The sequence below is a fragment of the Eleutherodactylus coqui genome, chromosome 4, assembly GCF_035609145.1.
Source record: "Eleutherodactylus coqui strain aEleCoq1 chromosome 4, aEleCoq1.hap1, whole genome shotgun sequence".
In the NCBI taxonomy this organism is placed as follows: domain Eukaryota; kingdom Metazoa; phylum Chordata; class Amphibia; order Anura; family Eleutherodactylidae; genus Eleutherodactylus; species Eleutherodactylus coqui.
In genome coordinates, this window is record NC_089840.1 from 203,085,309 (window position 1) to 203,108,752 (window position 23,444).

The 23,444-nt window shown below is 46.6% G+C and overlaps 1 protein-coding gene across 3 annotated transcripts; it reads left to right on the forward strand.

Annotated features, from left to right (window-relative positions):
- The first annotated feature begins 3,683 nt into the window (after positions 1-3,683).
- SAR1A (secretion associated Ras related GTPase 1A) lies at positions 3,684-22,912 on the forward strand. 3 transcript variants are annotated; one of them, XM_066600562.1, is made up of 7 exons: positions 3,684-3,821; positions 13,029-13,101; positions 13,210-13,329; positions 20,068-20,133; positions 20,530-20,633; positions 20,892-21,023; positions 22,339-22,912. In XM_066600562.1, the coding sequence occupies exons 2-7, from the start codon at positions 13,044-13,046 to the stop codon at positions 22,453-22,455; spliced, it is 597 nt and encodes a 198-aa protein (XP_066456659.1). In that variant the 5' UTR covers positions 3,684-3,821; positions 13,029-13,043; the 3' UTR covers positions 22,456-22,912. The 3 variants fall into 3 exon arrangements, with proteins under 3 accessions (XP_066456659.1, XP_066456658.1, XP_066456657.1); XM_066600561.1 differs by having other exon boundaries at positions 3,701-3,840; XM_066600560.1 differs by having other exon boundaries at positions 3,724-3,852.
- Positions 22,913-23,444: the final 532 nt, after the last annotated feature.

The window sequence follows — 23,444 nt, forward strand, 5'->3', positions numbered from 1 at the left end:
AGGAGTGCTGGACTACAACAGAGCTCCAGAGCGGGAGGGACCTAGCCAAGCCTGCTGGGTAAGTATAATAGGACATTCCCTGAAAATAAAACCTAGTGCCACTTTTGGGGCAAAAATTAATATAAGACAGGGTCTTATTTTCAGGAAAACACAGTAGTACCAATGGAAAGTACAACTCATCTCACAATATTGTTCATTTGACGAAAAAGTTACATTGTTTTAGGTTGTGGAGTGCAGAGATGCAAATACATTTTTTTAAAATGCTTTTATTGTACAAGAGCAGCAAAAACTAAAAGAAAATTCGATATTGCGGTAATCCGATTGACAAGAAGAATTAAAATTAACATATTAATTATTCTTGCTCAGCGCTTTAACTTCTATGTGAAGCGCTGAGCGGGGAGCTTTTGGAAACAATTTTTTTGTATTTACACAGGACAGTTATCGCTCAATTTTGTTGGGTTCAAAGGAATTTTGAACGATTACCGTCACGTGTAAATGGTCCTTTAGTCCCTCCATTGATTAGTAAACCTTCCGTTAGGTCTGTGATATGCACACTGTGGCACACGGATCACCTTCGGTCAATGTAAATCGCAGCATGTAAAGTGTTCACAGAAGGAGCGTGCTGCAATGTAATCGCAGTGGGTCGATGGGTTGCCACGGCAACTGGACACCATACACTGGTGTCCAGGCCTGTCATCGCTATTGTGAGAGATAATGCTGTACTGCAATGCATTAGCATAAAAACATAAAAATGTTTTTTTTTTTTTAAAAAGCCACGTGAAAAATAGCTATTTTCTGTGCACTTTACTATATATATCTAAAAGCCCACATATTTGGTAACATTCTATCTGTGAGAACCTGTACAATATATTGATAAGAACTGAGGCAAAAATGCTTATTTTGTTCATTTTGCCTCCCAAAAAAAAAACGCAATAAAGCCTCTTTCACACGGGCGACAGCAATGTCGCCGCTACAAAATCATGGCGATATTGCAGCTGTGTTCCTGTGATTTTGCAGCATCAGTGATACGTTTTTCTTGTGAAAAATCGAGCAGCGCTTCTACCAGCGATAAAATCGCCCAATGTTATCGTGAGAAGGTTAAGCCCTCCTCCTAACATAAGCCCTAGCTGCATTCCCTGAAAAAAAGTGAATATTTAGCTAGCAGGCTCAGTCCGCGTCCTCCAGCTGCTCTCTGGAGCTTCGCCGGGCGTTCTGCAGTCCTTGTTCGCCAATAGAAGATCACTTCCTGGTTGTGGGATTCAAAAATTCTGTCTCCAGTGATGGCTCTGATTGGTTCATCCATCACTATTCAGCCAATCAATGCAGTGTTCAATGAACCAATGCGAGGGTTGTAATTGGTTCATCAAGCTTTGCGTTGGCTGAGCAGCGTTTGAAGAACCAATCACGTTGTGGTGGTGGGATTACTGATTGGCAAATTTATAAATCCCGCCTCCACAACCTGATTGGTTCTTCAAACTCTGCTCAGTCAATCAATGCAGAGCTAGATGGACCAATCACATTGGTTAATCGAGCGCTGCATTGATTGGCTGAGTAGCACTCAATGAACCAATCAGAGCCATTGCTTCCTGGAGGCAGGGTTTATGAATCCCGCGACCAGGAAGTGATCTTCTGTGGGTGAACGGGGGCTGCAGGACCTGGTACTGTTGTATTATGTCTCCACCACAAATATGGGTGGAGAACTAGTGATGGGCTGTATCTACCCAGTGTACGCCCACAAGCTACTGATTGGCTGACTGCAGCAAGGTTCTAGCAGCATGGTGATGGAGTTTTGCCTGGGATGGAGGGTTAGGCTTACATTATTAGCTGAACATGCTTCCATTTAAAAGCAAGGCCGCATTAACATGGAAGCATGTACAGGTAATAATGTAAGCCTAAGACTGAAACTAACCCTAACCCTCCATCCCAGGCAAACCTCAATGCACATACCTGCGCTGGCGAGCCCAATGTAACTTGCCCCACTGGTCACCTTTCCTGATGGCCCTTCTGTCTGTGTCCCCGGTGGTCTTCCTTCTCCCCTCAGGCTGCCGGCGGTGTTACTGTGCGGTGCTGAACTATTCCTCCGCCCCGTCCATCATATCTCCGCCACTGTAATGTGCCCTCCATTCACCTGTCAGCGGCGCTTTGCCTTCTGGGCTCCCCGCTGCGGCACTGTGCTTCCCCCACTCTTACTGTTCCAGGCGGCCTGCCAACAGCGCTCCAATCCCTCCGATGGTCGCGCGACAACAGTGACAGTGCCGTGGCCAGTTGGCAGTCAGCGGCTGCGGTATCCGGGTCGCAGCCGGGGTACATGTTAGGCATCACATAGTCTCCGAGTGCCGAGTGTCTTCGACTACACTCACAGCCTCCAGCAATCAATCAGCAGCAGTGGGCATCGCCTGACTGTCAAGCCTCCTAACCCTTGTCTCCACCCACCATTTCCGGTGTCGACGAGATACAACAGTACTGCAGGACGTCAAGCGGAGCTCCGGAGAGCAGCTGGAGGACCCGGACCGAGCTTTCTATTTTTCAGGGAATGCCGCTAGGGCTTATTTTAGGGGGAGGAAACCGCATCGCATCTCACAAAAATCGCTAGTTCATAGGAAAGCCTGGGCTCCACATACATGCGACTTGTAGCATTGTCGCATCGCGATTTTGAATCACGGCGTTTGAAAAGTGGAGATGAAAATCTTCTGAAAAATTGTCACATACCTATGGTCGAAATAGGCCGTGCGAATAAGGGGTTAAAAACTAATGCCAGAATTCCTTTTTTTTTTTTGTTCACCTCCAAAAAAATACAGCAAAAAGCCCTCTAGAAGTCCCATATACTTCAGACTGGTACTGGTAAAAACTACAACTCTTCCCGCAAAAAACAAGCCCTCGCAGCGCTCCGCTGCTGGGAATAATAACAATGTTACGGCTCTTAGAAGGCGGCGAATGAGACAATTGTTTTTCTTTAAAACTGTGTTTTTATTGTGCAAAAGTAGTAAAAAAAAGACTTTATAAACTCCAGATCGGGGTAATCATGCTGATCAGATAAGTTAGCGCATTATTTTTCATAAACGGTGAACGCCGTAGAAACAAAACACAAAAACAATGGCGGAATTTCTGGACTTTTTGTCCCATCTCCATCTCAAAGATCCGTAATAAAAGTTCTACAACCAGTCACATGTACCCCAGGGTGCGACCATTAAAAAGTGCAACTCGTTCGCAAAAAAAATACACGCCCACATACGACTATGTCTGCAAGTTACGGCTCTTGAAGCGATGTCATGATGAAACTCGTTCGGCATAAAACAGGCTGGTCACTAAGGGGTTAAAGTAAAAGTACACGTTCACCCCAGTACAGACTAACGACAAGTCAAACATATCCATAAATGTTGCTACATATGTGCTGCATGTGGGTGACGCAGCGCTGACGTCACTCTCCTTTCTAGCTGATTTCCTAACAATTAGGAACAACAACAAGAAGCCGGGAACTCCCTGAGACATTCTTGCCCTCTACGTCATCACTGGATCACGTGATTCGAGAAGAGCCACGCAGCCGAACCGCTCGCATAGCCTCCAGGCTTGCTGCTTGCCTGCGTCGAAGGGTGACACGCATACCTACATTTACTGCGCATGCTCAGTCTGTACGCGTAAGCTCTCACGCATGCGCAGTGTAGCCGGATGAAGCCGCTTTCCCTCCTGCTGTCAGTCAGGTCTGCCCTTTTTTGCTACGTATTTCCGGTGTGCGGTGTCTGTTCTTTTTTTTTTACTAGCTGGTGTCCAAGGCCCCGGGCCGGGAGAAGAGGAGGAGTCGTCGCCGCTGTAGCCGCCACCGGGTACGAAAGGGGAGAACCGGTGAGAGGAAATGTGAGCTGTGATGGGGGGTTGTTGGCTGTAAGCTGGGAGGCCGTACAGAGCCGGGTTGGAACAGGAACCGACGGACGTGGCTGCCACTGCACCGGCCCTAGGGCAGCACAGCCTGGTTCGGGGCAGATGGCAGTCTTATGGTCCTGGCACAGCCTCGTAGTCAGACCTGACCGGTGTGTGTAGTGTCACCATGGCGGAGCGCCTGCGGTTGGTGTTGTCAGACATATGGCGTTATTATCCTGCCTCGTCCGTTGTCGGCGGCGCCGTCTTCTTCCTGTCGGTGTGGATCTTGTCGCCATCAGAATACGTTATCAGGATCGCTTGTTGTCATCGCAATAACCCCATCCTGCCGCGAATGTTTCCGTAATTCTGCATCCGCCCTAGCGATCACATCCACAGGGCCGTAAGAACAACCCCTTAGCGGTCGCCGTCTGTCGCCCCCCATAACAGGCTGCCCCGTATTTCTTGATCCTAATAAGTCGCCGTCGCAGAGCATTTTACGGACCTGATAACCTTATTTAGTAAAATGCCCCAAATCGGACGAGTGTAGTGCTGAAGACGGGCGCGGTGGTCCTCCTCCGTGTACACGTCGTCTGCAGTGCCGGGCGCTTACGTTACTTAGTGCCACGCTTGCCGTGTGTCGCGCTCGTTATGTGGTTAACTCCTGGTCTGTACGGGGTTAATAAATACCGGAAGCTAATACAGACTCGTTCCCAGTGCGACTTGTTTTTGCGTAATTGTGTGGCTGAAAATCGCGTATTTCCGGCTCCTGTGGGATTTTGTGCGCACTGCGTATTTTTGCACGTAAACGAATGTCGCAGGAGGGTCCTTGTATCTGCCGCGCAATAGCCTACTGCGCTGCGGAATACGGCCAGAATTGGATATGCCGCGTATTTTTCTTTTTTTCACGAGATGAAACGTCACGAAAAAATCCGCTTGTGTGAACGGACGGGGGTGCTATTCACTGCGTATGCCGCGCAAAAGTACCCCTGTGTGAACGAGCCCTAATAGAATGGCGGTTGTCCTGTAGTGGCGGATGGAAGGCGCGCCAATCAGAAATGCTCCCTCCGAGAGCGAGGAGACGAAGGCTTGTGCTGCCTGCAGCAACGAGGCCATCCACCCACACAGAGTTCACGTCCTGATCTGTTGGGTCACGGGAGGAGCAAGCGCCCCGCATAACCGCGCCGGGAGGAGCAAGCGCCCCGCATAACCGCGCCGGGAGGAGCAAGCGCCCCGCATAACCGCGCCGGGAGGAGCAAGCGCCCCGCATAACCGCGCCGGGAGGAGCAAGCGCCCCGCATAACCGCGCCGGGAGGAGCAAGCGCCCCGCATAACCGCGCCGGGAGGAGCAAGCGCCCCGCATAACCGCGCCGGGAGGAGCAAGCGCCCCGCATAACCGCGCCGGGAGGAGCAAGCGCCCCATACAACCCTGCCGGCTTCCGCGAGCGTCCGCACATCCTCTGCGTTGGCAGCTCACCTTGTCAGGCTGTCACCGGTGTCTCAGGCTATCTGACAGCCGCCTACTTGCAGACAGTCTACAAGAGGTCATGTTTTGGTAATCCTCCTAACCAAACATTATGGACCAAGCGCCATACATATACGGCGTGGGATTAGCGCTCCTACAGTCTAGTGGGTCGGGTTCGCAGTTGTCGGATTCGGCCAAGGAGAAGACAGAGGTGGTTAAAAACTACTTCTGCCGCCTTCTTTACAAGCTACATGGCACTCTGTGAGCGCTACGTAGAGAGTGCAGGAGGAGGCGCCACGTTTCCTGCCCAGGATCCGCCGATCATGTGATCGCTGGCGTGTCGAAGCTGCACAGGGTTTTGGACGACCTCAGACCAGCGCTGCCAGTGACTGCTGTCAAATTAGGGGGATGTTCTTCCTGTGGCTGGGGCTCCTACGGATTCTCCAGCTACAGGGGAAAGTGTGACTGACGCTCGGCCGCCATATTGGCCCTTATATATCAAAATGGCGAGCCCGTTCCTGGACTTTATTTTAACGTACATTCTAATAATTTTAAAAATGATCATAAATTACCGTTAGTGAAATTAAAAAAGAGCTTCAGGGGATTCTCTGATCCATGACTGGTGGGACATCCCCCCTGTTACCTGTCAGCGGGGTCGTCTTCTTGCCGCATGCATTGGCCCCGTGTTGATATTAAAGCCCCTTTCCAGTGTGGGGATGAGATGCTGCTGCGGCGGGGGTGCGTTACCGCTGGCTCATTTTTGAAAAGTTTTGTATCTTCTGCATTTTATATTTATCAGCTTCCAGGGAACTTTCAGCAAAATATGTGTGAACGCGCCTTAAACCGCTTCCTTATCTGCGGCGGGGTTCTGTTTTCCTGCTCCATTTGGAGAATCCCCCGGCGGAACAGGTCCATCTTATGACGGCACCCAACGGACCCCATTGACTATGATGGGGTCTGTTCGGTTTCCACTCAGCCGCCTGGTGTTATACCTGGAGAAATGGCGCAGCATGCAGGTAAATCTCACTGATCAGTGCTGGTTGAAAATATCTGACTTACGGTGCGTGTAAATGGACCTTAACTCGGTAGGCTGAATTCGCACAGGCGAACGCGATATGGGTTCGGGAAACTTGGCCAGTTGTCGCCCTTTAAACTTGCAGCGTGCGTCTCTGATGCTCACGTGACTATGCAGATTGAAAAAAATCGGTACTTTCATGTGCGAGGTTGATCTATATCGCGGTCGGACAGAATTCACGTGTCAATCCAGCCTAAGGGTGGTCTCACACAAACGTAGTTTAATTACAGACTCCGTGGTCGCCGTCCATGTGGAAAATCCACGGTAAAATGCAGGCATTGAAAGGCATGTTTTTTTCACACTCGCAGGTACAAATTGCGTTTTTTGCAAGCGGCAGAAGAATCGCAGCACGCTAGATGTGCAGAAACCCTTCCAGTCGCATCTTAAGATAGCTGTCCTAGTAATACATGGAGCTCTTAGGCTGCCCATACATTAACAATGGCCGTCGGCAGCCCCGTACACGAGCACCAAGAAAGCCACCACTGGTTCTTCTGGTAGCGGCTCTTCTCCATCGTGAGTAGAGTTGGGCTGCCGTACACATGGGATGATCAGTCGCGGGTTCAGCCAATCTCGTATATTATATATGGCTACTTTTAGGGTATGTTCCCGCCGGCCAGAAATGCTGTGGAAGTTCTACTACAGAAATTTCTGCAGCATTTCCACATTCAAAGCAAGAGTCAAAATCTGTACTATTGGTGTGGATTTTGACTCAAAATCTGCTGCGTACCCACAGCTGATTTCAGAAGAGGCAGCTTACCTCCTCCCCTCCCGAGTCTTTGCGCTTTTGGTGCATCCTGGCGACCAGTAGTGAGCGCTGCGCTGCTGGTTAGTGATGCGGATGTGCCATGTAAATTTTCTGCTGCAGAAATTCCACATCATTTCCATCCCATCGTAACATACCTTTGCTTTTTAACCCTCTAATTACCAGTGCCTTCTCCATACTAAAATCCATTTTTCACTATAATTATGATAAACTTTTTATTTATTTTTTTTAGAGAGTAACTGCACTTTTTAAAAACTTATGACCTATCAGAAAAACATGTCACAAGTTTTGATCAGTGGAGGTCCAGAATTGAGACCCCCACTGATAGAATGGGGCACTGTGCCCCTTTGGCTGTCATTGTTACCTGTTGGCTCCTCTTGGCACATAGACTTCGATAGACCTCTGTGTGCCCGTCTTCAGCTGCCAAGATGAACTGACAGGCAGTGAAGACTGCTGAAGGGGCACTGTACTTGGGTGAGCGCTGCAGCCCCTTCATATCTGCAGGGGTTTCAGTACCCAGACCCCCACTGAACAAAACTTTTGGCGTCACTCTGACATGTCAAAAGTTTTTAAAAAGTGCAGTTAGGCCCTAAGATTATTTTCCTATTATGATAGTATCTACTTGCTGGAAAGGTCCCTTGACATTAAACTGATCACAAAGTGCCCCCAAGTTGGGATCCTCAGCAATCGGCTGTCAACTGTTGGGAAATGTCAGTAAGTGTTCGGTTTCTCTACAGCGCCACCACTGGAGAAATGAAGCATTACAATATCCATTCCAGTCGGGGGGTTGCACAATATAGGATAGAAGCATCATTTCCATTGTCCGTTTGCCACCACTGAGATGTTCCTTCCTTGTGTCTGCTGATGGGTGGGCCAAGAATGAGCAGGTGGAGGCTGGCATAATGTCTGAGGACATTACATGTGTCACATACATGTAGATGAGAACGCTCACCATGTATTACCAGCTTTTAGTGACTTGGCACTATAGACAAGCCGTAAGCAAACCCGTCCCTACAGCTGAAGAGGCCACCTAAGAGCAGGACTGTAATTAGAAATGGAAGCTGTTGTCTCCTGAACGCCTTCCAGATGTAGAAGAGGGAGACTTTCCTTGTGTGTGCGTACGAGAAATGGAACAGGATACTAAATCCTGTTGAGATTTCAGCTCTGGGTTACCGGCTCTACAGCCCTACAACTACTATGTATTACCCAGATGTCCGTCCATGATGTAGAAGAGGAGGTTGACTTCTTCTCCATCAGGTCTCCGTTGCTTGTTGACAGTAGCGGGCCTCACTGAGCTATCCGGTAACCAAGGGGAAAAACTTCTGGCTTCAGGTTACACAGGATCCGGGACATAACACCCGTACGGAAAGAGCCTAAATTTACACCATTGCAAAATCGCATCATGTGCCTCCCGTGGTATGATTGTAAATAAGCAGAGGTGGAAGCAATACTGCGAGGGGATCAGTCACAAGTGAACTTATTAATAAACGGTGTTGTGACCCGGGAGCCAATATTACTAATGCCGACGTGAGTCATTGGGGTCTTATGGCGCACCGAAGGGCTAATGACCAACGCTTGCTCTGAAGCCCCTTTTCGCAAGGCTGTACGGCTGACTTCTTGTCTGACGGATGATGTTGGTGATTGGCGCACTGTTCACGAATCTATAGCAGTAGCTTTACGGCATATTCGCACGCAGAAAATCCGCAGTATATACGGTGGGGATGAGACTTCAAGAAATCTCATCTGCATGATGTGGAAAAAAATCAGCATCCTAAATTGACCAGATGTCCATCTTTTTTGCCATAAATTTTCACACAGATTTCACCCCTTGTAAATGGGGAGGGGGGGAGACATTGCATGTGCATGCCCTTTATTTGAATGCACCCATTGATTTGAATGAGTAATTCCGGGCCGAGAATCGCATGAGAATAGAACGTGCTGTGACTTTAAATTTTTTTTTTTTTAACTTCTCTTGACACGTGTAAACAGGCAGTTGTTCCTTTATGAGTGACTGCCTGTTTACTGTGAATGGAGGCGGGCAGAAGAGATCTCCGTAGCTCCTCCTCCGAGCAGAGGAGGGGTTATCGTTGGGACAATTGTTGGGGACTATGGTCCCATGTAAACAGACCCTTGTGTGAGTCTTCTGTCACCAGACAGCAGGACATGTGAAATCAGATGACCGCGGCATAGTGCAGTAGCTGACATGTGACAGGGGGATAGAGAAACTGCTGAATGGGCAAAAAAAGTGTTTGCAAAGTTTTTGTATTTTTTTTCTGTGGTTCTAATCCGATCTGAAGTATATTTGATGTCTGATGCTTTGGTTTCTCTACTGATTATATAAGTAATCTGCTGGTTTTGGCCGTCCCGTACATACAGAGGGATCATGTTTCTGTAGTCGTTCCTCTGTGCGTTCATGTGAGTTCAACCGTTTTTGCTAATGTTTTCTTGATCTGTTGAGTCATTGTGCAATAAAGGGCGTCCTGTGTGGGTATAAACTGTGGCAAATGCCAAACGTACAGCGATTGCTCAGCTTATCCCTCTGTGGAATCAGACAGAACCAACCTCCTATTATGTGCGGGGGTTTGTAACGCCAAACTTTGCTGACCTTCTCCTAGTAATGTTGGGGTCACACAGGGGCGGATTCGCAGTGGGCATTCTACAGCGGAACTCCCACCTCCAAACCCACAACATTCTCATCCACTTTGCTTCTACTGGAAATGCTGTGGAATTTCCATGCGGAGGGTCTGTACGGGAATTCTGCGGCAAATCCACCCCTTCTAACCCCACCCCTCTCACATTTAGATGGTGAGTAAGCGTGTGCGCTACGGGGTTCCGTATTCTGGTTTTGATATGGGAGCAGAAAAACTGCACCCACCAGCTGAATGGACCTGTCTTAATGAGGTCCGTCAAGCACTTCGCATTAGGAAATAACGCTGCATTTAATGTTTTTATTTATTTATTTATTTTTTAAATACTGTATTTTAACGGAATTCAACAATGGAGGTTCCCAACTCAATTGCCGCCGGTGAGCAGACTCTTATCTGGTTGTCTCATCGGCAGAGTTGTTGCTTGTTTTCCAGTAAAGGCCCTTTTACGCGCAACGATTATCACTCAAAATTCGTTCAAACAGCCAAAAGGGAGCGATAATCATTACATGTAAACACTGGCAGTCGTGCGCTATTCCTTCACTTGTCTTTTAGCACTGGTTTTAGCAGGGATTAAAAATAGTCGTCTTTCAAATGGAAATCGTTTAGTATTTTGAGCTGCTAGACTAAACAATGTACTCATTGTGTTTGCCTTGCATACTCAATGAGTACATTGTTTACTCCACAGGGAGAAGACAATGGAATTCTGCTGGCCAGATAGTCCCTCCCATAAACACCCACCCACCTGTGCAAACAACTAGTTCTACTTTTACAAAGTTTACTTTCGCTAATGAGGGAATTATCTGTACGTGTAATTTTAGACAAAAATGTCTTTTAAGCGATTTATCTTTGTGTGTAAAAGGCATTTTGATTGTATCATGCTGTAATAGAAATCGTCTGTGTACAAACCAGAGTGGACCACCAGATTATCAGTAGAAGGGTACATTCACATCACTGTTTTTGCTAAGATTTGTTTTTCTAAAGCACTCACACTTCTTAAAGGGGTTGTCTGGAACTTTTACTATTGATGACCTCAGGATAGGTAATCAGTGATGGATCTGCAGAGGTCTGCCACTCAGGATCCCAGTTGATCTCTGAGCCCGATGGGAGCAGATAGCACTGTCAGTATTGCAGTGGCCTAGTTTGGTACTGCAGACACTGCTCCCACTGATTTTAATGTTTGTAGTACCAAACTGGGCCGCTGCAGTGTTGACAGCTGCATCTGCTTCCAGTGTTATCCATACGAACAGTGGGCCCAGCGATCAGCTGATTGGTAGGGATCCTGAGTTGTGGACCCTTGCAGACCAACTACTGATGGCCTGTCCTAAGGATAGGTCATCAATAGTAGAAGTCTTGGACAACTCCTTTAAGACTCTGTGTAAAATGAACGACGAATGAAAAGTGAATGATTATCATTCGTTGTTGGCTGCATTTAGACTGAACGATTACTGTTCGCTTTCGCGTGATTTAAATATAATAATGGTTCTGTCTAAAAGTGCCTTTAGTAAAGATGGCTGCAGAAGTCTACCCTCCGCCTTCATAGCAGGGTGACGTGGTCTAAAATTAAATGCACTTCATAATTGGAATAGCAGATTTTACTGCTCTGCCTCATTCAGGCCGTGCGTAGGAATACGCTGTAATTTAGGCTTCATTGGAGGGTGTGGGGAACGTGTGAAGAAGGTGCGGACAATCCGGTGACCCCTCCGTGTGAAGACAGTATGAGTCATGTAACAAGTCCATGCTGCGTCACCTAACAGTCCGGAAGACTCCACACGTGCTAACATTACACGGATGTCTTATGTAGATGACTAGAAACCAGTGCAACCAGGAACCCGTACTGGGAATGGAGCAACGTGAGCAAAACAGACGTTCCAGCTGATCCCGTCCCTTCCCCAGAGCGGCTCTAATCACCGCTCTTCACTCCCTTTGGGGTTTGACTTTGTACTTTGCACTGATTATATTAGCGCCGCACATTCTTGTATTGTACTGTCATATGGCCAGCTCACCGCTTACACTGCAGGGGTGCTGTGTACCCCATAGGGAGGGAACATGTTATGGGGGTTTGCTGAAGCAGCAGAACTTCAAAGGGGCGCCCCAGTACTGTGCATAATATATATATTATTTTTAGTATTTTTTTCAATTTTCACAATCAATGCTTGCTGTCACAGTTTGCGTTTTGAGGCTGGAAACCCAACTTTTTGCTGCAGTGGCGGTAAGCTGAACATAGCAGCAGTCGCATGTCTTTGCTGACTGGGTTGAGACCCGTCCCCACAGGCTAATAAGTCATGACTATTTCTGCTCAGCGGAATATATATGTGCTACTAAATTGAGTAAAATAAGATGAATAAGTATAGAAGTAATCTCCATTTGTATAGCGCCAACTTATTCCGCAGCGCTTACGAGCACGGGAGAACACCGGCAATACAACAATAACGTGATATACAATCAGTTTGAAGTCAACGGGGTGGGGGGGATTCAGGAGGTACAGACGGGGGAGATAAGGCATAGGGGAACAAAGGCAGTGTGGAAATCCGTTATTAGGAAGCAAACTGGGTGGGGGCGGTAAGGAAGCGCGGGGTAGAGGTTGTGTGGGATGGGGCAGAGGGACTAGGTCAGGAGATTTGGTATGCCTCCCTGAAGAGGTGCATTTTTAAAGCGAGTCTGAAAATTCGTGTATCAGGGATAGTCTGCGGAAGGCAGGCAGATCCCAGTGCTGTTCGCTTCCGTCCAGAGACAGAACTGTTCGGCTGCGGGGATTTCCCTATCCTACTTCCCGAACAGAGCAGTACAGGGGAATCCTCAGCACAGGTGTAAATCTGCCCTGAGTGAACCCTTTTCCTTTGGCTAATTTCTTCATGATGTGTTGATAGTGTGGGCTGGGGGTTTTTGCGGATGAGTAGGGGGTTCTGCTGCCGGCATTCCTTTATGAAATGTGTTCCATCTACATGAACCAGCCTGGAGCATCCCTGTAAGCTGCGAATGTATAAAGTCACTGAAGGCCCAGAGCATGCTGGTCCACTACTTCATTCTAGGAGGGTCATGGGACCCCCAGGGATTAAACACTTACTCATCATCTATCCAGTGCACTGGTGGTATCGGTTCTGGAACATCTCCTTTTATGAGATTGGTTGCCAATTTTAAAACTATAAAACCGCATTAAAGACGTTGCAGTGTATTATGGAATTGTATCTGTCTTCTAACCGTTGAGTATTTTATCCTGTTTTTCAGGACACAAATTCAGAAATGTCTTTCATATTTGAGTGGATATATAACGGCTTCAGCAGCGTCCTGCAGTTTTTAGGTAAGGACCCTTCAGACATCGTCTTTCGTTCTCTCCGAGGACAGCGATCGTAACATGCGTGCCCTCTGTTTTCTCGTGCTTTCCTCAGACTTGTTTGTTGTCTTGCAGGATTATACAAGAAGTGTGGGAAACTAGTATTTTTAGGCTTGGATAATGCTGGTAAAACCACGCTGCTACACATGCTGAAGGATGACCGGCTGGGCCAGCACGTCCCTACACTACACCCAAGTAAGTGGGAGACCTGCAGCCTGGCCTTTTATACATTGATCCGCTAGCTGTACGAAGTCCAGAATGCATCTTATTACACTTCTGGGAGGCATCGCCGCTTTATAAGATGTAGAAAATAATCTCTACAAAAGGGCAACTGCTGTGACCCCGTGTAGATAATAAGACTGCGCAGTCATCGTTCTCTGCACAGGTGCCTGCTGGAAGGGCTTTGGTTTTGTGCTGTTATATAACCCTACAGAATACGATATGTACACACTAATAATCTATATATGTGAGATCAGGAGGAATAATACACTCATTGTAAAGGGGGAAAACAATCCCTCCACTACAAACAGTTGTCTGAATGGAATAAAACTTTCTCTGGGATTTGTCGCGTTGATATAGGTAAGCGAGCAGAGCAAAAGGAGAATTTAGTGAGGAAAGCTAACCCCTTGAAAGGAGGCTCTAGTACCCTGTTGTACCGCCTCTAGCTTGGATACAAGATGTGATACGGGAGGGCATGGAGGCTCTAGTACCCTGTTGTACCACCTCTAGCTTGGATACAAGATGTGATACGGGGGGCATGGGGGCTCTAGTACTCTGTTGTACCACCTCTAGCTTGGATACAAGATGTGATACGGGGGGCATGGGGGCTCTTGTACCCTATTGTACCACCTCTAGCTTGGATTCAAGATGTTTTACGGCAGGCGTAGAGGCTCTATTACCCTGTTGTACCACCTCTAGCTTGGATACTAGATGTGATACGGGTGGGTATGGAGGCTCTACTACCCTATTGTACTGCCCCTAGCTTGGATACAAGATGTGATACAGGTGGGTAGGAGGCTCTAGTACCCTGTTGTACTGCCTCTAGCTTGGATACAAATTGTGATGCGGGTGGGCATGGAGGCTCTAGTACCCTGTTGTACCACCTCTAGCTTGGATACAAGATGTGATACGGGTGGGTATGGAGGCTCTACTACCCTATTGTACTGCCCCTAGCTTGGATACAAGATGTGATACAGGTGGGTAGGAGGCTCTAGTACCCTATAGTACTGCCCCTAGCTTGGATACAAGATGTGATACAGGTGGGTAGGAGGCTCTAGTACCCTGTTGTACCACCTCCAGCTTGAATACAAGATGTGATACAGGTGGGTATGGAGGCTCTAGTACCCAGTTTTACCGCCTCTATCTTGGATACAAGATGTGATACAGTAAGTCTGGAGGCATACAGGTTCCATATGGTATCCTGCAGCATATCGCTCCACATTTGCTATAACTGAGCCTTTAGATCATACAAACATGTAGGCTGTTGACATTCTAGATGGCCTCATACATGTTCTATTGGCGATAAATCTGGTGACCGGGCAACCACAGAAGTGTGACAATGTTGTGGGGACATTCCTGTGATACTCTTGCTGTGTGTGCCCAAGCATTATCCTGCTGGGAAATGCCTCTTGGAAGTCGCCATGAAAGGAAAACATGTGGCTGCAGGATGTCCAGAACATATCACTGAGCTGTCATTGTCCCTTGTACCACTACTATGGGTGACCGACTGTTGTATGTGATGGTCCCCCAGACCATCACACCAGCAAGGGGCAGTGTGCTGCTACACAGCGAAGCCAGGTTTGAGGCGCTCACCCCAAGGTCTCCAGACACAAACTCGGGTGTCGTCTGTGTTCAAACTAAACCAGGATTTGTAGCTTAAGACTACCCTGTTCCATTCAGTAGCAGTTCTGTCGTTCATGACACCACTGCAAACTAAGGCGCCAGCGGTGTTAAAGGCTGTACATGTAATGGGTGCCATGGAACCAAGTGTCCTTCAGCCAAGTGCCATGGTTCTAACAGACACGGGTGTAACGATGGCGCAACCTGTCTTTGGATGGCGGACAATGAAACAGTTAGAGCTGCTCATGCTTATCAGACGATCCTCTCTACTGGTGGCTGTCCTGAGCCCAGTCGCCTTGTGTGCCCTCACACATCCACTTGTCCTAATAGTGTGGGCAGACTGGTCCAGGTGGTGAACAATTCGTTGATACGACCATCCAGCTTCTCGCACTCAAATACTGCGCCCCTCTGAGACTTTAGTAACGGGGTGAAATCTCTTCTCTGCGTCCTACAGGCGTCTAGTGGTCACCAGGCTCTACACAAGCAGAAGAAGAGGTCACTACACACAAGGAGCCTCTGAGAGCCTTTTATAGGCCAAGGGGGGAACCACTTTTATGGCTGCAGGTGGCAAGACTGTGAATCTAATCACACCACAACTCTAATAATTTACATATCTACCTGAGATGTAACTGCATGCCAAGTTTTGCAGCAAAACGACAACAACTCCTAGGGGTTGTGTTTTTTGTTTTTTTTTGACACAGTACAATAATTTCCGGTGATGTTTACATAAATACTGCCTCTAACACGCACTAATAACTCTGTCATACAGGCCAGTGAGGGAGCATGCCCAATTTAATGAATAGTATCTCTGCTAATCCTTGACTTGCAGCCTCCCTCTTCATTTAAAAGCCGCTGAAGCAGTTTGTCCTGTAACACCCAGCTGCCACTGGGATCTCGTTCAGCTGGTTGCTGTATGCATAGTTTACATGCTTGCAGGCTCGTTGTCCGACTCAAAGTACAAAAAAAGAAAAGTATGGTTTTGATGATGGTGTTTCAGAGTAGTCGGGTTTGAATCTCTTCAGTCAAACTTTTTTTTTTTTTTTTAAATATTCAAAAGTTGCTTTTTTTAACTTTTGGCACAAAAAAGTAGAGCAATGAGGTGCAGGCTACATGTTATCTTTGGCACGCATGAACGGTTGCTTTCTTGTGTTTTCGTGATATTTCCCACTTTTAGGCTGGGGCTACATAGCTTCTCTGATTACAACACACAGTCAGATTACAGTATAGCCCGGTGATATTGGAAACGTAACAGAAGTCAATGCAATCTCCTCATGACTTGCAAGTTGCCACGATCAGATGATTTGAAAATAAATTCATAAACTTTTGGATTTCTTGCAATCATTGGGTTATAGTCGCAGCTAATTTCACTTTTATTAGTTTGGTTTGTCGCAGGGCTGCACTGAGATCTTTGGCCATGACACATGTCACATGGCCAAAGTCGCACTGTCCTCCCAAGACTGAAACTGTGAAACCTCACAAAAACATAAGCACCCACACTTGTTCCTAAAAGGCTGTAAGACAGATTAGTAGCAGAGATGATATACCAAAGGGTGGACACACGCGGTATAATTTTATGGCGCTGAAGAAATCTTTAACGCTTATTTTGATGATGATTTCCCATGGAATTGCTGCAAACTTGCAAAGAGAAGAATCTGCAGCAGTTTTGCTCCATAGACATTATGCCACATGAATCCACCTAAAGGTGGGAGGGATCGAAGCGTGTGCATGGTAATCATATCATATGGTGGTCTACTCCAAGGTAAGTAAGGTTCATTGATATCTGTAGTTTACGGGACAATGAAAGATTAAGAGTGCGCAATCCAGGTGGACAAAGAACAAATTTGATGTCTTCTGGGTTTGGTAGGGCACTGGAAATTGTATGCCATATCGGGCATGGCACCGGAGGAAAAAGGAGAGAGGAGGATATGGGGGACCTCTGCAGGCCCAGCAATAAATAAAACATTCACATAAAAGCAAATACAGTGGAGGGTGGGCTACTCTGTCATAGTGTTCAGAACCTTGTTTGGGCGTTCTGTCTGGATGGCCAATAATGGCATACATGCAGAAGCCCAGACTGCTCCATAGGCTGCTATTAGTAACAGTGAGACCAAAACTGTAAACTTTGATCAGTTTTAGATGACCTCACTGTTCTGTATGGCCAGAACTGAGCAGAGGTCAAAGTTTGCTGCTTTGGTCTCCATTTTACTAATGGCTGCCTATGGAGCAGTCCAGGGTTCTGTATCGGCTAGTGTTTGTCTGCAGCTCCCTAGAAAAAAAAAATCTCTTTAATCTGATCCTGCAGTTGTGCACCCTTCAACATGTTCCATAGCAGGGCTTTACAAAAAACTGCTGTCAGGCACATGAGTGCCGGAAAGTTCTTTCTAAAGGCCACCACCACACAGGCGGATTATCATTGCGCCTCTGGGTTCCGCAGCAAATACCGTCCATGGCAAGCTATGGAAAAGTGATTTCTTCCTGTACACAAGCAGAAACCAATTACGGTGGTGGAAAAATAGCAGCCTGCTCCATTTTTTTTTTTTCTTCTTTTAATACAGATTCCATGTGGACAGCTTCCATTGAAGTCAATGAAAGCCATCCGACCTGTGGCCCTTCCACGTAATCGCCTAGCGACGGCGCTGGAAAATTTGTACTGCGCATGTCCAACAGCGAGCCCTCTGGTTCATTCGCAGTACAGAAAAAAATGACTGACAGGTACGCAGGGTCGCCGACCCGCGGTCAGGGCTGGATTCTGCATGCGGAATCCACCTCTGCCCTTTGCCGGCAGCCTAAGGCCCAATGTCCACGTGCAGATTTTAGTTATAAAATCCGCCCGTGTCTCCTGCCCAGGAGATCCGCAGATCTAAAAGCCCATAGGGATGCATTACCCCTTTTTTTTTTATTATTTTTTTTATTTTTTTTTTTTTCTCCTTCGGGTCGCACGTGCGGGAAGAAATTTGCAGCATGCTCCATTTTTTTTCCTCGGATCTCCCGTGCGGACGGCTCCCATTGAAGTCAATGGAAGCCGTCCAGACCTGAGGCACACCCACAGCTGTCATTGTGCTGTGCTTTCACACAGGAGCGATAGTCATTCACTGAATGGAGGCAGATCGCGTGGAAAATCTCTTCCAGCCTGCTAACTCCATTCACTGGAGCAAGCTGAAACGAAGCGATTACTGGATGTTGTCTCACTTGGTTCCCTGTTAGGTCTTGTGTTTACATGGTACAACTATGGCTGAAAATCACTAATTTCAGTCATTTTTATTAATTTTTTGTTCCATGTAAAGCCCCCCCCTAAAATAATCTGGTAGTATTATCAAGAAGTAGAGAACAGATGGGTGGCAATATGACTGCAGGATCAGACTACACAGGGTTTGTAGTCTGTTGCCGTGGAGACATGTACATCTGCATAGGAGCTGAAGGCACAAAACATGAAGGCTTTTTACATTAAGATTTAGCAAAGTTAAAACAATGAAAAGAACATTGTTGAAGAAGAACTTTTAGGCAATATTCTAGTTTGTTTGTCACTGTTTTCATGGTAGCAATTTTACAGTAGTTGCCTTAATGTGGCATCTGCTATGAAGACTACTGCGTGTAGTTCCTTCTATCATTTAGGTATGTCGTTCTCCTCCTCCAGCAGTTGTAGCGATTTAGCTTTGCTCTTCATCTTCGTTGAACATGGCAAGAAATCAATTACTATCACTGGCTTCTTTATGAGGACGGAGAACGGTGTGAGGAGTTTTGGTCCCATTCAGCTCTGGACAAGAGGCTGCAGTGTCTTGCAGCACCTGCTCGTATTCCGCACACAGCTACATTTAGCCCTGTTCTATACTTGGGTGTTTGGGGAGATCACATTGAGGATGTACCGGACACGGGATATGGCGGGATTAGAGGAGCAGGCAGAGAAATAAAAGGTCGCCTGACAAGTATACATAAACATATAGACATGTCTTATGAGCCACGGTTTTGGGCAGGGGGGGCTCACTATATCCTCCATATTTCTTTCTCCGTCTCTGGTCTGATATTTGACGTTGGCCCATTGCATTTCTATGACATCAGTTAAACAACTGCTAGGGTGTCTTAAAGGGAACCCTTGTAGACTCGGTTCACACTTCATATGAGCGCTCTGTCAGAGGTATTTGTCAGGATTAGATACATCTGACCGAAGGCTCTAGCGTATATACCGCTCTATAGGCATACAATGCCCATGCCGGACCACAGATGCCAAAAAGGTATTCTCTCAGCATCTGTTGTATGAATAGGGCTCTATTTGCAATGTGAACATACCCTTAGAACCAGAAAAACCACAGCTAAACTCTACAAAATATACTATGTAAATTTGCTTTAAAAAAAAAAAGTTGCAGTATCCCATTTTTATTTTCCATTCATGTCTAATGGTCCTATTACACGGGCTGAGATTCTCACCGTTCTAGTTGACCCAATGGAACGAGCCACTGACGTCCTCACCAGGTCAATTACGCAACATGTTTAGGTTGGGTTCACACGGGACTGATTTGCCGCGGAAATTCCGTGTGGAATTTCTGTGCAGCAAATCCGCCTGCGACTCCTAATCCTGAGATTAGCCAACCATGTGGGTGAGATCTTGCAAAAATCTCATCCACACGGAACAGCAATCCGTCGCGGCAAAGCCTGGGTGGAACCGGCGATGTGGCGCGGAATTGACAGCCACAGCATGGCAATTCTTTTTTTTTTTTTCCCCGTTGCAGCCTCACTCTTCTCTATGGGGAGTGAAAGCCACAACGGAATGCCAGTGGCTGAACCGCTCCAAAACCCGCGGCGAAATGCTGCGGGTTTTGAAGCTATGGCTCTCCTGCAGAAATCTCACGGCTTTTCTGTGCGGTCAAGCCACAAGATTTCCACCCCGTGTGAACCCAGCCCTAGACTCCACTAGTCTCGTTAAGACCTAAGCCTGACAGCAGAATAAGGGGCTGAACTGATGTCTATCTCCAGCAGCTACTTACAGGATATTCAAAGCAATTGTGTATCAATATAGGATTTGTGACAAAAAAAAACAAATATCAAGAAGTATCACTTCCTGCATATGTTACAATTTAAACTTTTACCTTTCTCCTGCAGCATCAGAAGAATTGACGATTGCTGGAATGACCTTCACAACTTTTGACCTTGGTGGACACGAACAAGGTGGGTATTCTCACTGGCACCTGCATTTCTTCATCCCCTGAGCTATATGGGTAAGAGTTCTCTATACTACTTGATCCCCGAACCTCTAATTTCAGCTCTTTGGGGTAAACCAAGCCATTTCTGTATAGAGAACCCACCACCAGCAGTAGAGGCTGTGATCTCATCTAGTGATTTGTAACCTATGGCCCTGAAATGTTCTTGTAAATGTCAAGCTGGGGTATATTAGAGCTGATGCCATCGACTGTTCTGCTGAATGCCGGAGCAAATTTGTTTCTTTTAATTAACTTTATTAACGATCTCGAGCTTATCTCGCTGCAGCTGCTGAATCGACTTATGAGACTCATCATTGCACCATTGGAACATTAGCCAAAATAATGCTTTTGTCTTATTTCTTAGCTCGGCGTGTTTGGAAGAACTACCTACCGGCAATCAATGGAATTGTTTTTCTTGTGGACTGTGTAGATCATGCACGCCTTATGGAGTCCAAAGTGGAGCTCAATGTAAGCTATTACGATTTACACATGTTTAAATAAAAGATGATACCAAAAAGGTGTGCCAATCATGAGAAACCATATTATGTGAACCTTGTTGGCTCTTGACAATGTACAGCAACTGTAGGAAATCTTCCAGTTACTATATAGTAATATGAAGGTTATGTTTAGTTGGCCAGTAAAACCCCTGCATTATCAGGTGCTGGCATAGACCATGTCTCCAGGATTACCCAAAGTACTTACTATGTCGGTGTGTTGTCCTTGCAGGCTCTCATGACAGATGAAACAATATCAAATGTGCCAATCCTTATCCTCGGAAATAAAATTGACAGACCTGAGGCAATCAGCGAAGAGAAACTAAGAGAAATATTTGGGCTTTACGGACAGACCACAGGAAAAGTAAGTACATGTTTACTATGTTAGGTATTTAGTGACTTGGCAAGAGCGTCCCATTTCACTTGCTGATCCCCCTTATTAAGAGATTTCAGGGGCTGTTGTTGATGGCTAGCTGTAATTTTCAATGTGTTTTACCCTGCAGCGCTGCTCCAGACACGGCAGAGCGTTGGTTAACCTAACGGATCTCTTGTTATTTTCACTGGATACTTGTGTATGGAGTAGGTTTCTCAGATTTGGGGCTCCTTCACACAGGCGCTGTGATTTGCGCCTAAAAATCGCGTGAACGAGTGGCAGACACAACTGCATCTCACGTTTTTAATATTCATTCAGACAGCTGTGCTCACGCATGTATACGCCACAGCTCGTAAATACCGTCTGGCGGGGGTAAAGAATTGAGCTGTGCTAAACTCTCTCCCCCACTCTGCCCCTTGCCAGAAAGGGTGGGGTGGGGGATGGGGTGAGGGCGAGTGTGTTAAACTCCCGCCCCTTGCTGGCTGCCAGCAAGGGGAGGGGCGGGAGCTTGGTCAAGTTAGTGTGCTAATCTCCCGCCCCCTCCCTTTGCTGGCAAGGGGCGGAGAGGGAGAGGGAGTTTAGCAGAGCTGCTGCTAAATGCCCTCCCACCTCCCTTTTCTAGTCTCATAGGAGTCTAAAGGACCAGTTGGCGTATTCCGGCAAAAGATAGGTCCAGACCTATCCTGTCCGGTTGGCATAAAAGCGGCCAAGCGGAATGCGCACCGTGTGCACTCTTTGCCGGTCGATTTTACGCACCAAAAAATCGCCCATCTGAACAAGTGCAATGGAATCCAATGCTTCAGATGGTCGGGATTTTCGGACGATGTTATATTGTGGCAAAATAACCGCGATCAAATGCTCGTGTGAAGGGGCACTTAGACCGGGTGCACACTTACTGTGTGTGTGAGTTTCAGCCGAGCAGCTTGGGCATAACTTGCATTGGACAGCACACATACCTGTCCTTGTGTTGTCCGATTCACACGGACACTGCGTATAGACATGCATTAGCATATACTGTTTCTCGTTCGTGATACGGGCAAGAAAAAGGCATGTGATGAGTCGGCTTAAAAAAAAAATAAAAAAATATTAATATGAATAGCTCCATAGGCTATAATGGGGCCACGTGCATCCCGTGAATTATTATAGACTGCACACTGCCCCAAATACGCTGGTGTGTTGGAGGACTTGGCTTATGGAGAATGTCCCAAATGGGGGAGATGGGGGCGGGGTAAGGCTGCGTCCTTAAGGGGTTGACATTGTCGCAATCCTTTTTCATGCTTGTAACTTGCCTATCCTTTGCCTACAGGGTAACGTGCCACTGAAGGATCTAAATGCTCGGCCCATGGAAGTGTTTATGTGCAGTGTGCTCAAGAGGCAAGGCTACGGCGAGGGCTTCCGCTGGCTCTCACAGTATATTGACTGAAACTCTTTCCCCCCCACTCTCCAACTCTTCCCTTTGAAACAACAAGAAAACAAAAACAGATTATACAGAGTTCAACTCCTCCGGACCTGATCCAGACGGACTTCTCTCTCAGTGTGGGGGCAGACTCGCGAAGGCAGTGATTAACACATGCAACAACCAGGAGTCTTGTGGGGCGTCCCCCCTCTGGTCATGAGTCAAATCAAAAGAAAACCATTCTATTTTTTAAGAAATGTGTCAACTGAAACAGTGTCCCTCCCACTTTTATTAGGGTTTGTTTATTTTCTTTTGTTTTTTTTTATTTTTAGGTAGTTCACTTGGTCCGGAGTCACTTTTTTTTTTTTTTATTAAATCTATTTAATGGTATTTACATTTATCACTAAATACTGATCCACGTATCATAACATTTAGAAGTCCACAATAAACATAGTTCTTGGGCTGGCCTGCTCTTTAACAATGATTTTGCTGTAGAAACTTGGCTAATGTGTATTTGGAGCATGGTGTAAGCTCCATGAGGGATGAGCGTTTTGTGCTTTGTGCTTTTTTTTTTCCACTTGTGTGAAGTGAAAAGTGCCCTTTGAAGCAAAGGTATTTGTATTTCCCAGACATTCTGTTCTGAGTCTTCATTTCTTCACTGCCCTGCAGATAGTGGTTTTTGACAACTTTGCTCTCCTCCAACCGAGCAATGTGTCTGGTGTCCTTTTTTAATAGTCTGAAAATCAACTCTCACTACAAAGTGTTCAAAGGGGCTTCTGGAATCAATAGGTTTTGGTGCGGCTCTTCACCCCCCCTTCCCCAGACCTAAGTGTACGAACAGCAGAAAGGAAATATGTAAAGAAATGTCTATACACGGTTTACATAATATTTTCTCAATTTATTGTTTTAGTTGCATTTTAAAAACCACTGGGTTGTCCAGTTCCCACTTTGCAACCTCTATAGAATTTGCAATAAAGTAAAAACACTCGGATATTACTTGTGAATTGGTTTTTGGC

Excerpts from the sequence above, each read along its gene's own strand:
- SAR1A (XM_066600562.1), top strand. The coding sequence starts at position 13,044 with ATGTCTTTCATATTTGAGTGGATATATAACGGCTTCAGCAGCGTCCTG. Across the intron at positions 20,634-20,891 it reads AGTCCAAAGTGGAGCTCAAT|GCTCTCATGACAGATGAAAC; the intron begins GTAAGCTATTAC and ends TTGTCCTTGCAG. Across the intron at positions 21,024-22,338 it reads ACGGACAGACCACAGGAAAA|GGTAACGTGCCACTGAAGGA; the intron begins GTAAGTACATGT and ends CTTTGCCTACAG.